The 18,940-nt window shown below is 37.3% G+C and overlaps 1 protein-coding gene across 1 annotated transcript in view; it reads left to right on the top strand.

Annotated features, from left to right (window-relative positions):
• The first annotated feature begins 4,788 nt into the window (after nucleotides 1-4,788).
• The window catches only part of LOC139734290 (NADPH oxidase 5-like), a 61,208-nt gene continuing 47,056 nt past the window's right edge, over nucleotides 4,789-18,940 (top strand). Inside the window, exons 1-2 of the mRNA XM_071645084.1 lie at nucleotides 4,789-4,893; nucleotides 6,295-6,386. Of these exons, the coding sequence (XP_071501185.1) occupies nucleotides 4,891-4,893; nucleotides 6,295-6,386 (95 nt within the window). The 5' untranslated portion in view covers nucleotides 4,789-4,890. The remainder of the gene's footprint in view (nucleotides 4,894-6,294; nucleotides 6,387-18,940) is intronic.

Genomic DNA, 18,940 nt, shown 5'->3' with positions numbered 1-18,940 from the left:
CTTGTGACGTCACGGTAACACGTGACAGACACGGTTATTTCAAGGGTCTCCAAAGACGCCACATTGAATGACCTGCTGACATTCAATCCGTGGTGGCTTTTCCCGTGTTTGTCTGAATGTCGCTGGATCTGATCCCCTCCTAAACCTCTACTGATTTTATTCAAAACAATGCCGAGGGAAAAGATGTGTATTCTTGTGAAGGAAATTTGAATTCGACTATGACGGCAGGGGTGTGAGGCGCTAAATATTAAAGGGAATATCAATCCATGCTTTTCTTCATGGTGCGATATTCTGAAGTAAAAGACTTTGACAGACCGACGCAGGCATTGACTTATGGATAGATAGATAGATAGATAGATAGATAGATAGATAGATAGATAGATAGATAGATTAATAGAAGAATATATAGACAGAAAGATAGATGGAAACTAATATATAATGAATAGATAGATATAAAGAAAGAGAGATAGGGACAGATAAATAGATAGATAGATAGATAAGATAAGATAGATAGATATGGATAGATAGAAATCGATTAGTTACATGCGGATTGGTAGAGATACATAGACAGATAGATAGACAGGTAGATAGATATACAAGTGTATGTATATATTTAGATTGATATGAAGATAGATAGAGAGGCCGATGGGAGACAGAGAAATACATCCGTGCACCTTAGTGGTTCTGTCACAACATTGCCATCATCGGCTTCTTGCTGAAACACAATATCAAGCCTGGCTGGGTTCCTATCACTTTATTAACCACTTCATTAAATTGAAACCCAAGCCAAAGTCATAATATAAAAGTTATAAATACGTTTCTACGAGTTTTTCTAAAGTAGCAACTTCTGATAAGTAAAAAAAAATGAGGCGATAAGATTAAAAAACACACACACAGAAAGTTTGAAGAAAACTTGAGAACAAACGTGATGTCAAGACTTCAATCAAACTACTGAAACAAACGGAAGCGTAATGTTTTCTGACCTGGTTTGATTCTTTCAAAGACATGTGCAGTGTGTTGTTGTTGTTGTTGTTGTTGTTATTGTTGTTGTTGATGTTGTTGTTGTTGTTGTTGTTGTTAACCATTGGAATGCCACATCTCTGTTTATGCTCTCTCATAATATAGCGGCAAAGTGATTAAATATCTCATAAAATCATTCATCTCCTGAAAACCACCTTTGTTAAAGGGGATGGCTAGTAACTGAACAGTGTCGGGCCGTTAACGATCGCCCCGACACTGTACAGTCATGCTAACCCGGAAACATTGAACTGCACATTACTTAAATATGAGACCAATATGAAGCAAATAATTTTCACACAACAATAGATATATGTCTCATCAAGTTTCTAGCATTTGTAGATCTGTAAGATACCAACTTCGTAATATCGGCTTCATTAGAAAATATTTGAACCGCTCTTCTACCGAAAAATTAGTCCATGCCTTGATATCCTTTAGGCTCGATTTTGGAAACTCTGTCTTATTTAACTTACCACAAACTCAGCTCTCCATGCTACAGAGGCTTCAAAATGCGGCAGCACGCATCATCACACTATCCAAGAAGCACACTCACATCACCCCTATTTTGAGATCACTTCATTGGTTACCAGTCAAAGATCGCATTATTTTTAAGATTTTACTTTTGACTTTTCATTGCATTCAGGGCGCTGCTCCTCAGTATAACATTGACTTACTCCATAATTACATCCCTGCTAGATCTTTACGCTCATCCAACTCCGGTTCTCTGATAATTCCAAGATTCACTACAATATGGGGCACACGTGCCTTTGGCCATGCTGCTCCCACCTTATGGAATAACTTACCTTCAGCCGTAAAAAAAATTGTTCTTCATCAGACTCCTTTAAAAGCAGTCTAAAAACTCACTTGTTTAAAGCCTCAATTTGACTACTCATTACATGTACTTGATATTTGTATGTCCTTTTATATATCTCCTTCACTTTCTCTTCCTTCCGCGCCTAGAGCACTCTGCAGAGTGGATTTGGCGCTATATAAATCATATCAATTATTATTATTATATAATGTACTCTTAAATGAATCCCACAAGGACTGGAACAATCATCCCCAAGTATTCCCACTGATTCCCACTGATCAGTTACTAGCCATCCCCTTTAATCAGAATGTGGCTGCTCTTTTCATTGACTCATTGACATTGTCCGTCCATGCCTGTCTGTATGCGCATGTGTGTGATGTTCGCATCTCTTACATGTGTACGGCGCCTCCATTTTTTTTTTTTCTCTCTCTCAGGTGTATGAGTGTTGGACAGCATGATTAGAGACCTTAAATTATAGTCGCTAAACTATTTTCCCTTGTTCACATCACTTTAGATTTGTCAGACAGTCAAACATGCCTCTTCGTGTGTTTTTCATCGAGTAAACTGTAAACATTTCGTGTTACCACTCAGAATAGAGCGCCTGCTTATGATCGACCTAACTGGGTTCTTCTTCATAGTTATCAAGGAGGTAGATTTTGGATGAAAAGCGAAAAGTGTCACGCATTCAGTGGAAGGTACAGAAATGTTTACTGCGTTGTCGGACGAGACTCCGGGGAGACGCCGAAGATTGACGACTCTGCCAATTAAAATGATGACAGACATGTAAAGATTAGCGCGGAGGTTATTGGGGAAAGTCGGAAAGTCGGAAAGAGTTATTATTATCATTATTCTAGGTAATTTATCACACAACTTACCCCCTACTGACTTAGCGAGAAACATACCGTTTTGCTTTATCTGTCACCCCCAATTTAGATGGCGATAGCGTTGTGATTTCCCATGAAGATGACAAATATTTCAATGGCTCTCGTGGTCCTTAAACTTGCCATCATTTCTTATCTTTGCTGATTTATAACGACCCTGAATTGCTAACTGAGCTCCCGATCAACATGTCCCACGGATTCTCGGTGAGGGCGACGTTCACTCTGAAAGGCAATTACACTTTTGCCATCCACTCCTAATAGCAGCGCAGCAGCAGCTGCAGGTAGTAAAGTGCTTTTCATCGAAGCATGATTCTCTATAATAATAATAATAATAATAATAATAATAATGATAATAATAATAATAATAATAATAATAATAATAATAATGATAATAATAATAATAATAATAATAATAATAATAATAATAATAATAATAATAATTATAATAATTATAATACTAATAATGATATTAATAATAATCATAATAACAATGACAATAATAATAATAACGACTTATTCATCCAAAGTAGCCTCTTTTGCTGGCACTGCTCTACGAGAGGGAGCCCTGCCATTACAATTACTCCAGCGTTGCCAGGCGCACCCATTCATATAGGCCCTACCTGGGTTCAGAGGGACATAAAGGGTAAAACCATTTTGTCCTATAGGACGAACCCCGGTGGGTGGAGGGGGGATCGAACTCGGGTCCTCCGAGTCTTCCCTTCTATCATACTTTTTTTTTAAAGATGAAAAAAAAAAAACTTTTCGCGGGGAAACTTTCAAACTTTATATCAGATTGTAACATTGATTTTGACTCTGGAGTTGGTGTTCCGACGCCTTTATTCTCTCAGCATATTGAAACGTTTCATAATCATGGACAACTGATTAACAAATTGTCCTATACATCGACGGAAGTAAGCACTGAATTCATCAATGTTTTCGTAGTAGCCATGACAAAGATCATGGACCTACACACTCTGGCAGGATTCGAACCTACGACCTCCTGATCTCCGGACAGGGCTGGCGTCTTATCCACTGGACCACCGAGCTAGCATCCAACGACAGCCAGTGCTGTATAGTTCTAGTCCTTGTAGTTACAACGGGTACTGCGTAACTATTGTTCAAATTTATGAAGTTCTTCCGTCGAGTTGTGTTGATTGCAACTGATATTGCAAACGTTTTATGATTATCTTATTCCTAATAATCATCGCTGCGATTTTTTTCCAAGAAAAACTGACCTATCACGAATGCTATTGTAGATTATTGAAACTGCAGTTTGATTTTTTATGCGAAGTCATTTTGTCAGTTGATATGACTATTTCTCGTAAAGTGCTCGGTGTTTTGTTGTAGAGATCACCCTTTCGGCGGTCACAGACGTCATACAGGCAAGGATTAGGTACCAAAAGGGCATGTTATGTGGGCCACGATATCAATTGCTGTAAGATTATTGGACGAGACCAAAAGAGAGATGAAAGAAGTGAGAGCAAAGGGGTGGAATAAATGAGATCACACATTGGGCACGTTGACACAGAATATGAATCAAATTATCTACGTGGGTGTGGGTGTGTTTGTGTGTGTGTGTACGTGTGTGTGTGCGTGTGTGTATGTGTGTGTGCGTGTGTGCGTTTGGTGTTGGATGTGATGTTCAGCTATCACTTGGTACCGGTAGCCACCCCTTTGATCCCCCTGATATGATAAAGATATCAATAAAGACAATTACCCTCCCCTGAGCGGCTTGTCGGAGTCGATTTGTCAAACTGCGTGCCAGGCGTGGAGTTTCTTTCACCCGCTCCAGTTGGGCGTGGGCTTCCACACAAACACCATGGAAACCACGAGGAACTTTCGCTCTTCTTCTGTTGCAATTTCGATATCACAACTACATCGTGCCTGCGCTTTCATTTCTCGGATAAACGGCAGGAAAAACTGACTCCTTCTTTCCCACCATTAATTTTTGTAGAGATTTCCCCCAGATTTGAGGTGCTTGGTTAAGATTTAAAAAGTTTTGTGTATACTGCTAGCTGTTTTCGAAGTTTTCTCACGAATGATGTTGGCGGGTTAGGAACTCGGGAGACTCAGCACAGACATTTTACCGTGGATAGTTTTCAGAAAGAAGCCAGGGTTCTTCGACATTCCTTGGAAGCCCAAACACTCGTTGAGATACAGCTCCCCGTTCACTTCGCAGAAATGGTGATGTATTTTCGAGTCTGTTTTCCTGTTGTGTACACCGCAGTGGTGAATTCCTTTCATATGGCTGGTTAGATATTGTTGTCATTTTTTGTTTTAGCTAGATGCTCTTATTGCTGAACACTTCCCGTCAGAAACATGGCTGCTTAAAAATGATACGAGGTTTATCATCTCCTTTTATTTTCAATCTCTCGCTCCCTCCCACTCTCTCTTTCTTTCTGTCGTTTCCTATCTTTCTATTCTCTTAGATTTGCTGGTTGCTCTTGCATGTTGAGTGATTTTTTTTTTGACAGCCCAACAATTTAATGCCAGTTTTCTTGATCATTGTCACACTCACACACACACACACTCAAAATACTTTTCTGTTACAAAAATAAATTGTAGCAACGACAGTCATTTAAATGACTGTGATGCTTAAAGGGACGAAAGAGTAAAACAATACCATTCAAAATTACCATTTATATTTCTTTCAGTGAACAACTGACTTAATAGACCTACTCCAATTATATGAAATGATATGTTTATATCCCACGGTATACCAAGGAGCTGCGGATGAGTTGTGATGTTGGGCCAACGATTTCCTAGATTCAAAGACGCCGTGTACAATTGATTTGAATTTTTCTCAACATTTGTTACCCAATGAATGAAACCTCACAAACCATCAAACACACTCAAGCACATGCAAATACTAGAACAAATCACGTTATAGAACCCCCACCTTTTTCTCTTTACCTACCTGCTCGGTACAAATATTATTTTCATGCTCCCTTCCGGCAAGTTATAGCAAGACGTTGTGCCTGAAGGGCATAATCATGACGTGGGAACCAAATCTTATTGCTCACAAATTTATCAGTAATGTTTTGCATCCTTGTATATCCATCTTGAGTTCTCGGTGCCTCGAGAAAATAGCGATTCACATCTTTATTGTGCTCATAGTGAACAGAAGCAGTTTTTAATAAATATGTCGTTAATTGCAGGTTGAGATTGGGCTAATCTTATTAACTACATAATAATCAACTCTCATACCAAACGTGTATTTGATTTTTTGTTTTTGTTTTGGAGTCATACGTAACTGTTCAACCATCCGTTTTGCATAACAATGGTCGATGAATTTCTGCTGTATTTTGAATTGCCTTGCTGAAAATGAAACAAAAACGCGTACTACAAAACGATTACAGACGATAGTATACCAACATGTTTGAAATGAATTTACACACAACACCACTGAATTGTTGCATTGATGGCTTGTAATATTTTCTTTCTTTAAAAAACATTGACATAAATGAGGTGTCACATTTATTCTGTAAGATGGAGGGTGAATCAAAATGATTTCATATCAGTCTGAGAGAGGTATATAATTATTGTACATTATCAGCAAGTGTTTGTTTTCCCTTTATTTCTCAGGACGTTAAAGAAGCTTGGGAAATAAAACAGCAGGATATGACGAACTCCTCGCCAAGCCGGCCGTACAGCATCGACCCTGATGATCCGAGAACGTAAGTAAAAAATGATCATCATTTGTTTCATAAAATAATGTAAAAAAATAAACCCGCAGGTAATTATATCCACATTTCAACCACACACCACATGTTTATTTCAAGACTACAAAGCCGATGCCTATAAATAGCATTGGTTTCAACTTCACTTTACAAACCAGTATCTCATCTACTGTAAGCTTTAAACAATGACAAATATGACCATGGCATTACCTCTTTTGTCAACATTCTTTCCTCACATGGCCCTGTCGCTGTACATTGCGTTGAAATACATTTTCGAGGTTTCCTTTTATTTGTCATTTTTTTTTATAGATAACTGTACACAAAGTATCAATTTGTTGCGTCAAACAATGTCCCTGAAGTGGATGTCCTGACGCAAGAATGAGATAGAATTTCATTAAACAATAATATAACTTTTTACCACCAAGGTAGCCACCTCCACTTACACACATTTAACACTTATTAACACACACGTATTAAACGCAAACACACACATGCACACATGAATACGTACACACATAGAGATTAAAGGGTTCAATGCATTAAATCGGCAATCTTCCTCCGTTATTACATAGAACGTCATGAAGGACTTGGGATTGATTTTGTCCTCAATTATCTGATTTGTCATATCAACATTGTCCTCCACTTAATGCGTATAATACTCCATGCTTTAACTTTGTCAATGGCAGAAAAAAATAATTACAGCTGGGGCTTAAACTTTTGACTTCCTGATTTCATCCAACTTAGTCATTTGTTAGTCCAAACGGTGAGCTGTCATCGTTGTAACTTGAGAGGACACGTCATTTTCTGCCATCGATTACTAGTACTAAGTAACCCTTTTTGTGCCAGGGACTTTTGAACTGTGTGTACGATGCTGTTTGGTTTGCTATACCAATCAGCATTCAAAGCACACAAGGGGTTAATCAACCCACTGGATGCTTGGTATGTTTAGACTGAGCAGTTGTCACATTTCGCAAACGATTAGTTACAGTGCAGTTTGACGCAACGTTCAGGTTGGTCTTTAGTAGAATAAGAGTGAAATCAGATTAGCGGAATAACAGAGGTTTCATCAAAACCGCACATGAAATTGAAAAGTTACAGAATCTTTAAATTTCCACTTAATTTTGTCACAAAAAAAAAATAAAATAAGGTGCAACCAACTTGTATGCAAGTCAGAGAAGTTGATGGTATCATCATTCCAAAAGTCATCGGTTTACTTTTTCATACATCTTCAATTTTCCTCTTTTCGGCATAAAATCATTCAAGTTGTGAAATTTGCAGTGAATTATCATAAAATGATTCACAATATTATCTAAAATTAGTGTGATTGTCTTGTGATTAACCTGACTTGTAGGGGAAAAAAGAGTTTAGTTGGAGTTACTAACACATCAATCCAAAAAATATTTGTAATGTTGGTGAGTGCAAGTCAATGAAAAATAGTAAAATTATGTTGTAATGACATCACCGTCTCTCCTTCTAATTTGCGGGTGTGATTGCGCTGTATGTCACCATTCGGTAGAAAAACCTACGAAACTCTTAAATTCCATACCTCTGTCATATTTCATTTACAATTCCGATTAATAGTCCACCAATATGTACGTATGACTGTATTCCACCAGTCAGTCACGTTCAACATGGTTTGTAATTGGTCTGTCAGACATCAAACGCCACCTTTTTTGTCAATAGGGATAGGCAGCTTTAGATCCACGACGTTACTCCAGCGACGCGCCTATTATAATAGGCAAAGAAAAAAAAAATAGAAAATGAAGTTCTGCGCATGTTCGAGACAATAGGCGTTTTCACATCAGCCCGATGTTTCTAAATAGCGCGCTATTTTCTGACTTGGAAAATTGGAAAATATCTCGAGCTTGGATTTTTATCGGGCTGATGTGAAAACGCCTATCATTGTTCCCAATAGAGCTCACGTTGTCCAACATGGGAGGAGGAGCTTCATAGAAATATAGCCTCGCAGATCGTAAAGCTGCCTAGGTGTTGGGAGGAAGAGCGGGACGGGAGTAGACCGAAAAACAACAGTAACACCAACAACAAGAAACAGGTGGCATGGTGGTATGCAGCAGGTGGAATGATAAGTGCAGAATGAATCATTCTTTGGTCAGTTGTGACGTCTTCGATTCAAGCGACACTAAATGCCACGTCCTATCCATCCGTTCTGAATACAACGTCCCCTGCAATTAGCATTATTGTCTTAACGTCGTGCTGTTTCTCAGTGTTTTACGGAAATCAAAATCTAGATAAAGTTCTGAAGAAAAGCATAAAACCGCCTATTTGAGCGTAAATACTATCACAATCCGATTATCATCAAATTCAACGTCAAATGTCTTCATTCCATGCACCCAACCTTCCATTTTACCGTTTCCATGTTGCGCGGGCCGCCCACACCATTAACGTACTTTGCGTTTAACCAATGACATCTTTGACATCTAAAAGCCACCGCACACTATTCGACATTCGGTCGCACGACTAACAGATCTTTGGATCTGAAATAAACAAGCGTATAATCTGAGGCTATTGTGATTTATTTCGGATCCAAAGTGCGACCAAAAGTCGTATACTTGTAGTGTGCGGTGGCCTTTACTGGTACATTGAATCCTTCTGCTGACCCTTGTTGGTGTTCGATGCCGAATTAAACACAGACTTTGAATTACATTTTAAGGGGGCCTTTAAGATTAAAAAAAAAGATTACGTAAGCTACCTCTCATATCTTGAAAAATATCTATACCCTTCATAACCTTTGACCTTTCTAGTTTAACATATAACATAGATGTGATCAGCAGTGATTTGCGTGCGTTCTTCGTCATGGCATTTTAGAATTTACACACTCATTCATTAGATTTTTAAAGTTAATCACAGGAAGAAAGGTAAAAACACAGACTTCGAATTACATTCTAAGGGAGTTAAAAATGTAAGATACGTTTCGTAATGTTTATATCTTCAAAAATATTTATAACTATGATGACCTTTAATCTTTCCAGTTTAACATCTAACATAGATTTGAATGGCAGTGATTTGCCTGCTGACTTCGGCATTGCATTTCAGTTTCATGGTATTGACCACCCTCGATCATTTACAATGTACATGAAAACTAGAAGTAAATCACAGCAAGAAAACTAAAACTAAAAATTGAAAATGAATGATAATGAGCAAACAATTCAACTTGGCTGGTTACAGATAACATAGGGATTACCGAATAAAGTGACTTAAATAGTCATGCATACAATAGGCCTACATTTAAAGTAACAAAATCACATTTCTTTAATCATGCAAATCATTTTCAAATAGTGTGATTCAGTATGATTGTTTTAATAAAATGTTATTTAAAAAGACATGAGCATCTGTGCAATGTCGTAACTTATTTATTCAAAAATCAATTTTGACGAAACTTCTGCCAGTCATTTTACTCCTTGAATTAAACTTGCTGGAAAGAAAAAAAGCATTAGGCCTACATTTCAATAATTTTTCCTAAAGGCAATGCAGTGATTGTACTATGTAAACGGCTTGATATTGTATCGAAAGGAATCCATATTTCAGTATGACAACCAAAAGTAACCCCCCCAAAAAAGAAACTTTCAGTCAGTCTAAAGCGGAACAGAAATCTTGACAGTCAATCAACAGCTTTGCTGTCCCTTGTATATGGACTGTCTTTGCTTAAAATCGAATAATAGATACTTCCCTAGAGTATCATAATAGAGACTAAGTCACTGGAGATGTGGCTTTTCGATAAGACCACGGACCCTCAATCGTGGGCTCTGTGGTTCTAGTCCGCTTGCAGCAGTGGTTGTGCCTTGTAGGCAAGACACTTGTGTACTTCAGTGCACTCCCGTTATAAGGAAGTCTGCGTGACAGGTGGTTTTCTTTCGTTACATCGAAAGCTCGTTCTAGCCGAACGATAAAGTACGTGAATGTATATGGATGATAATCTTTTGACGTGAATGTTTACTTCATTGTAACGAGCATTTCGTTATAACCGTGCTCCTTATAACGGGAGGGCACTGTATTGCCAAGTCCTTCGAAGGGGACTTAAAAGACGTCTGTCATGTGGTAGCTTGAAGTGCTCGTGGTCTTGTAGAATTTTCCCCCAAAACGTCACTTTAAACAAATTAAATAGCATGATTGTCGCGAATGTGAATAGCAAGAGTACAAACCGTGACTTCTTTTTTCTTTCTAAAGGCTTTTGAAAATCTATCCTATCCAGCAGTGTATATTATTTTTACCATCTAATCAGTTGTGATCGTGTAGAGGAATCTCAGAACAACCAGGAAGGCTTATCCATCTATAGATAACACGGGGTTAATGAACCTTGACCTTAGCCGTGGAGTTCGGGCCGCAATCCCACTAAAGCTCTTGATGACAGGTATACGAATACGTAATCTACCGTAGATTAATCAGACTGTATAGATGTGGGCATGTTACAGGGGTTCTATAGGCGTACAGTTACTGGCACCCCCAGTGAAAATTGTTGAGATATTTAACGGCGTGTGGTCAAATCAAGTGTAGTCACAAGCGTCAGTAGAGCAACTTCAAAACTAACTGTCCTTGATTGAGATTGATCGAGTGCAATATATGATGAATGAGCATATATATATATATATATATATATATATAATATATACATATATATATGAGGTACTAATATCGATTTTTGTTATTTGTTTGTTTGATTTGTCATAATGTGACCAATGATTCAAGTTTTGATCTGTTGCCCTCGAATCCAGCGTCACATTTCGTCCGAATTTGACAGAAATCATTCTTGATAAGGGAAAAAGGGTAACAATATTATTCATGTGGTACAGATACACCACATAATCACATAGGTTAGTTACAAGTTGTCCTTGTAATGCTGTCATTATTTGCTGTAAATATGATACATGTATACCATAAAATTTTCAATTTCAAATTTTAAATTTTAAATGTCAAAAAAGGGCAAAATTTTTGAAAAGTATGTCAATAAATTCGTAACTTTTTGCGCCGGAAATGCATAAATGCATGCAGTGAGTGTGTGCAAACGTAGTACCTTTGCCTTTTGTGTTTTGAGAAATAGAAATATGTTCTTCTAACTTCTTAATTATTTGCATGTAATCTGATGTCATTTATTTATGTTCAGATGTTGCAACCCATATGCCTGTCAATGACTATTTATACTTAGTCTTCACCATCCAACAATTACATTTGTTTAAAGGATGGATGAAAAGGACTGAACGAGTGCCTGAGAGTGAGTGTTGCGAGTTTGTTGAGGTTTATTTATGAGTAGATATGTCCAGCTTCCAATTCTTACTATGATAAAACTTAAATATTTGACTCATTAAAGAAAGCAGGACTTTTAATGTTTTTGTTGGGTTTTTTTTGGCCACCAAATTTTTCTCTCGGGCCACCAAAAATTTGAAATTGATGATATTGGTTTTAAAAAAGTTAGTATGGAGCCCTGATATATATATATATATATATATATATATATATATATACATATATATACATATATATATATATGTTTTGTGTGTAGGTCTATGTGTGCGCGTGTGCATGCACACACTGCATACATGTTATACAATATTGACAATTGCTTCGACGTTAAGAGGAGATGAAAGTATATATCAACACAGAGTGATTTTCCTGTCTTTTGTAAACTCTAATGGGTCTTTGTTTGCCATGTCTTTGTTTCGGACATTAAGGACAATAATATTAAGTGTTCTGCTTTGTTTCCCTGTATATAGTTTTGCGCTTTCACTGTTTGTAGCTGATTATATTATGTTTAAATCGTTGTGGCGCCTATTGTACCACTATGGAAAAGTTAACTCAAAGTAAGTTCGTTGTGAGGATCATATCGTCATATCACTTGAATCCAATTTTCAATATGAATTAGAATGGGAGCAATGGAAACCTAATAGGATTTTGCTTCATTCCAGCAATTACCACTTTACTATCACGCGATACAATGGCCCAACATATACATCACAATTTAATTGTTTTAATTGGTGTAAGAGCTCATTTCTGAATATGATATATCGACGGTGCTCTGAAACCTGCAATGCAATGTAATCAATCTCTAGCCGTTCGCAAGGTCGTGTTAAGTGGTTCTAAATTTGCGCACGACCTCAAACGGCTGTGAAAATATTTGACTTTCCCTCTGATATTATGCGGACTGCTAATACATTGACTTTCACACGGGAAATCAAATAATATTAGGGACAGTAGTTTCGCTGAAATTAGACATAAAATGAGCAAATTGTTCACATTTAAAGTAACATTTTTTCATGATACCTTGAATACATATTATGCAAATTAATTGAGGGGTTGGCGTCATCACTTAATCAACGTGCAACTCGACACCATGTTCTACATGGTTTGAATAAAATATGGAGAGAAAAAAAAAAGAATATTGATTGTTCTGTTTTATTCCGAAAGGGAAAAAGATTGAACTCTACAACAGTATAAACCTGATGTTACGTCTAATTTCCCTGAAAATCCTACCATTTTAATAGCCTGATTAATATATTCAATTTATTCCAGTCAACTTCATCATAGATATTGTCATTTTTTGTTTAAATCGTATCCTTATTACTATGGATACTCTTAAAGGAGACGCCTTTTAATTTGTAGACCAATATAATACTTTATTTTGTACAAACGGCTGAAAAAGTTTTGATGCAATTACCCTTACGTTTGAGTGTGTTTACTCTTCATTACTGTTAACGTGAACGTGCGGTATCACTTTAAAAGTATCTCTCTCCCTCTCTATAATATATAATATCTGACGAAGACCGTTTCAGAAGTCAATTTTCCTTCTTTTTAGTCACTAGTAATAACGCCTGTTTTTTTTTCCTGACGGTTTTGCGCCAAACAGGATGTTTTTCGCCTGCTCTGAGATCGCATCCAAAGATATCGTATCGCCGCTCGCCAGCTACTGTTAACAGCCACGATGTCCTATCAGTATGTATCAGTGGCGGTTTTCTTACGGATGACCACTGTACGCGTTCAATGCACATTGTGCCGTGACTTGTTAATAAATACCGCTTCTTTTGATGGTGAATCTGCTGGTGTGAAATGTACGGATGCGTGCCGCCTGTGATGTAACAGAGAAAATTGTCGTTGGCGGGATGATGTCCATAATCCTACATTCCAATCAAAATTTACAGGTTGCCTTTTAGAAGTGAAAATTGCATTGTTGCAGACTACGTCATTCAAAGAGAGAGAGAGAGAGAGAGAGAGAGAGAGAGGGGTGGGGGGGGGGGGGGAGACCAGCATTGACATTCTCAAGACATTGGTTATGCCTATTCTAGACAAAAGCTTCAGTCCCTCTAAAAGGTTTAAATTATGATATGACATACCATGCATTTTCAATCAGAGCGCTATAGTCGTGTAGTTCTGTTTCCTAACACCTGTTAACCCTACCCGACTTTAATGGATTTTTCCAAGGCTTACAAATGGTATCTTCTATCAGTCTTTCTCTTTTCTTCCATCTTCCTTGCCTTCTCCCTTTGTTGAATCTATCAGAGTACATCTACTTAAGCTTCTTTACGAGGCAACAGTAATACCCCCGGTTCGATTGACAAATAATTAGTCGCGCAAACATGTAACACGGGTTTGGCGTATACACGGAGCCCGGGAGTGGGTGTGTATAGGTTCGCAAATGCATCTGTTCGCCAGCTCTCTTTCTCACTACTGTTGGAGGGATAGGTGTGGTTACCTTTGTGAATTCAGCTGAGGCATCGTAGCAACGCAGGTGGGGACGCGTTTTTTTTTTTTGTTTTTTTTTTTGGTTAGAGTGCAAATGGCGGATATAAAGAGATGAAAAGGAGACTTTTAGAAGTGATTGTCATATTTTCACGATGATATACAGTCATGTTTATATGATATAGATGACGTGTATATCAATATGTATGTTTATATATATATATATGCCTATATAAACATATATATGTAAGTGTGTGTTTGTGTGTATGTGTGTGTGTATGTGTGGATGTGCATTTGTGTATATTATTTTATTCAATACATATTCATATCTATTCAATAATCGACGTGGGTAAGATTATGAACACTCCTATTAAAACTGTTGGCTACCCGTAAATCTGCCCCGCCCATTTCCTTGTTGATCATATATCCTGTATTTTTCGGTAAGCACATTTCGTGATTTTGAATCGCACGAAACCATACACGGCATTTAGCTATCCACGATTTGCAGTCCCCATATTTAAACGCTCCTTCAAGTTTGAACAACATCATCACGGTAGATGCTGGAAACATCGGAGAGGCTTGAACTCGTCCCCTGGCCGTCCAACCAAAACTTTCCATTTGTGGAGTGGTAGCTAGGCCGCACGAGTCCGCGCGCTCACGCTTTCTCCTTGAAATATGTACAGCCGCATAGTCGAATGATGTTGATTAAATATACGTCATTGAGATAAGCTCGGAAGCTTTGGCCGCGTAGATGTCACTTAACACAACTCGCTTCTCCGCATCCACGCGCTCGCTGTGAAATCATCCCAGCCTCGGGGGGCTTTCTCAACACCACTATCAATCAGGACCGCTTTGTGCTCAACACCTTCTCTATTTATGTAAGGTGAATCCGAGGGGAGTGAAAGGGCGGTTAAGTGGTCATGTGCCCCCCTCTTTGCTTGGCGACTGTAGGAGTACAAAAACATAAATTGATTTCTGTGTTTGCTCTGTGACAGCTGGACCGTGAACAGAAAAAAAAAACAAAAACTGATCTCTGAAGACCTGGTGATATGATGTAAATTGTTTAACGCGAAAGGGATCGCATCCGAAACCCGCATCGCCTCTTAGGTCTGGTCTTGAAACCTTACCTCTTTTGGCATGATAGATCTGATGTTTGTTGTGATGATCTGATGATTGTTGAGAAGCAGCGTTTGAGGGAAATCCTATTTCTGTGAAATGTCAACGACCTGTCTACGCCTAAATCCGAGAAAGACTGTGATGGGTATAGGTTCGGCGTTTCGTGTTTAATAAGAACAACACATCGAGACAAAACAAAGTTCATGGACGGTTAAGAGAGAAGATGATGTGACGTTCTTCTCTTTCTCTTTCACGGATGTGATGTGCTTATAAAAATACAAAAAGCAGGAGAAGTTAGGTGAAGTAAGCTCACGTGTACCTCGAAAACATAGTTGCCGTTGAGTATGGATTGCGAAATGTTCCCTTTCTACTGCTGGTGACAATTATGATATTCACAACCCGGAAATGACCACGTAAAGATGAGACCAATAGGCACTGAGCAGGAACAAGAGGATCTCCTAGCCAAGGAAAATTCCCAGCGGCAGAGGTACGATTTCGTAAGATTCTCTTGCAACACCTCTTTTTGATATGTGATTCCTACACTTTATTTTCTGTGTCCGTTTGTTTATTTCTGCTTTATGCAAGGCAGTGAGTATTTTTGTTTTTCTCATTGTATGGTTGTGATTTTACTTTGAGCACCCTCGCGTCGTATGGTGGAGAGGAGCACCATCTAGCAGCTAAGGCTGTTCATAGTAAGCTATGCAGTTGTGTGTGCCAATCCTGTAAGATTTATACAAAATCCTTTAACCACGATGTTCCTCTTCAGTTGAATGTATGAATGGGTATACCAACAATGGCTAGGGTAATATTGATGACATAGCTAGCCCTTTGGCGTTTGGGATGAGCAATGGCAACACTGAAGCGACTATCCTTGGTGTGTAAGACTATATGATTATTGTTACTGTGATAAAAAATATCATGTATTATCATTACTGCTACTGGTTCCCATCGCACTTCCATATTTCATTTGCTCCTTTCAAGACACTGTTAAGGATTTAAAGATGTTAGATTGTCATTTCAAAAGAAGGGATTCATTGAGTTAAAAAAAATTGTTCTTTCCTTAGATCATTGTTAAAACAGACCAAAGTGAGGATTTTTTTAAAATCAATTTCGGAATGTTACAATGGTTGTGTCCTGGAGTTAATTAGGTTGAAAAAAAAATTTGAATATGTTGGCTCGAGTGAAGAATCCTTAAAGGCATAATCTACCATTTGCAGATGAAACAAAAACCCAGCATTAGTGCTTCAAAATAGTTCTAAAATGTGAGTTAAGGACAGAAACAACCAATGTAAAAATGTAAACCTGTATAATCGATGTTAAAGAAAAATATTTCCAGACTAAACCGTCTACAGTTACGGTTTATTGAGAAAAATACAGATATCTCCTTATATTTTAGGCTTTATCGCGCACATTTTATATGATAGGATATTTTTGGTACAACAAACCTACACATATGCATTAAATATCATATCTTGAAACTTTTTAAAATCACTGTTCCCAAAGGTAAACAGGAACTTTAACTGCCAATCTATCATGACAGATCCTACTCAGATTACCTGAGCAGACAGCAAAAAAGAAAGACAACGTTTAAACTTAAACAAAGTAAAAACAAACACACACGCACCTACACAAGCGTTCGATTTCAGTTTCCTTTATAAGTAGTATTAGTTCTTTCTGGTTAGATTTACATTCATGTATCTATATCTTTAATTCATGTTATACATAGAAATTTGATTACAGAATGAGTTGGCTTGAATTTAGTCTGCCCTTAGAAGTTGTGTTTCTTGAATCTCCGGAGAATTAATGTCATGAAAGGTATAGTTTAACAATTTCGTAATTAAGAAAATACAACTGCAATTATTACTCATCAAATCCAAGACATGGAATCAGATTTAAACTGAAAACGACAAATCATGGAAAATGAAAAAAAAACCTTAAAGTCACGCTTGTTTGAGTTATAAGTAATCAAATCAAATGGGGAACTTGTGTCGTACTCATGCTGTAAGAGTGTTTAAAACTGTCAAAGAGATTTTAAGCCTTGTTATTATTACAATTAACAGATGAAGTAACGATAATAAATATGATAGAACCACATCCAAGTATCGAATACCACTTAAGCTTCTATGGACCGTAAGAATTGCGGACAACACAAAATAGGTTCACATTTGCATTGTGTCTTTTGATTTATCTACTAAATGGTCCCAGAACCAATAAATTTGCAAAAGTTTTTCAGGGTTTTTTTTCAATAAAAAGAAATCTGAAAACGTGAAAGCATGGATATACCTGAGCGAGGACGGTTCACAAAAAGGGAAGCCGAACTTTGGAATCGTCGGATACAATTTTAATTATTGATGAAATATATACTCTCCACTTTTCATTTCATTTCATTTCATTTATTTCATTCTCATTTTTCTTTCAATAAAACATAACACAAAGTAAATCAAAAATTCAATCATAAGCATGTATATATTACAAAGTATGACAATCAATTGTAATCAACATTTCAATATGATATACAAGACTATTCATTTCAGTCCTTTAGTCATTCTGTCGAAAGTAATGTCTAATATTAATGATCTTCTTTAGTGCAACATAAGCAACACAGCAATCCTTATCAATCCACGTTAACATAAAGTACATTACTGTTCCCCCCCCCACACACACACATGCTTCCAAGATTCTTTGCTTTGTCAATGGATTTTTTTTTTAACTGAGTATTAAAACTTATTGAAGGGTGAAATGATTGGAGAGGATATCATTAAGTAGATGACACGTAGTCTCTCACAGGTTCAAATCAATTCAAGTCGCTTCAAATATGATCAAAACAATTCTTCAAGAATTTATGAGCAAATGAAAATAGTCTTTCTTTTGACTGCAGATTAATGTTTAGCGATAAAAACCTGCTCAAGAGGCCTGGGTCGTGTACCTTGACCAACTAAGCAGACCAATACTGTCTTAACCAAAATTTTGAATTCTGAATATACAACCGCCGAATTTCAGAGTCTTAGAATGCTTTAGAAATTATAACTTTTCGGTCAATATAAACATGTTGACTTGGTCAATGTTGGTGTTTGAATCGACTTATTGTGTGTAGATCGGATTGCTTCACGCGCGCATCTCTGCCTCAAACTTTAACGCAGATCTCTCAGAACATTGGCGATCCGCTGGCCAACGTACTGTCTTACCATTTCTATATTTAGGTCGTTGGAAGTAAGGTGAGACGAGCTGAAATATAATAACGTCGCAGGAAAGCTCAGAGTCTAGAGAAGTTATCAATATCAAAGTCAGGGTATCTACGCTCGGCGATTTTATCTTTCGTAGTGATGGGTAACATTTAATCTTTGCCACCCATGCAATCGCCATCCCCCCCCTCTCTCTCTCTCTCTCTATATATATATATATATATATATATACATATATATATATATATATATATATATATAGGCCTATATGTATATGTTATATATATATAAACATATATACAAGTTTGTATATATATATATATCATAAAGAATACTGTGACGTATCTCCTGTGTTGACGTATATGACAATACACTAAACACTACAACGTATTCGCTACAAAATCCTTCAATATATGCTTCTCCCAATGCTATTTATGGAAACTCGATGGAGCTATATACCAGTACAAATTTATTTCATATCACATTTAGTTTGGGTCACTTCAGTCCTAATAGCTTCATTTATAGAAACATACACCTTTCTGCCGATATGTTGACAACAAGGAGCCA

Source organism: Diadema antillarum, unplaced genomic scaffold (assembly GCF_040938485.1).
Source record: "Diadema antillarum isolate AM-2024a unplaced genomic scaffold, OU_Dant_1.0 seq00000522_RagTag, whole genome shotgun sequence".
Classification (NCBI taxonomy): Eukaryota; Metazoa; Echinodermata; class Echinoidea; order Diadematoida; family Diadematidae; genus Diadema; species Diadema antillarum.
The sequence above is the reverse complement of the archived record's forward strand: the minus strand, read 5'-3'. Positions and strand labels throughout refer to the sequence as shown.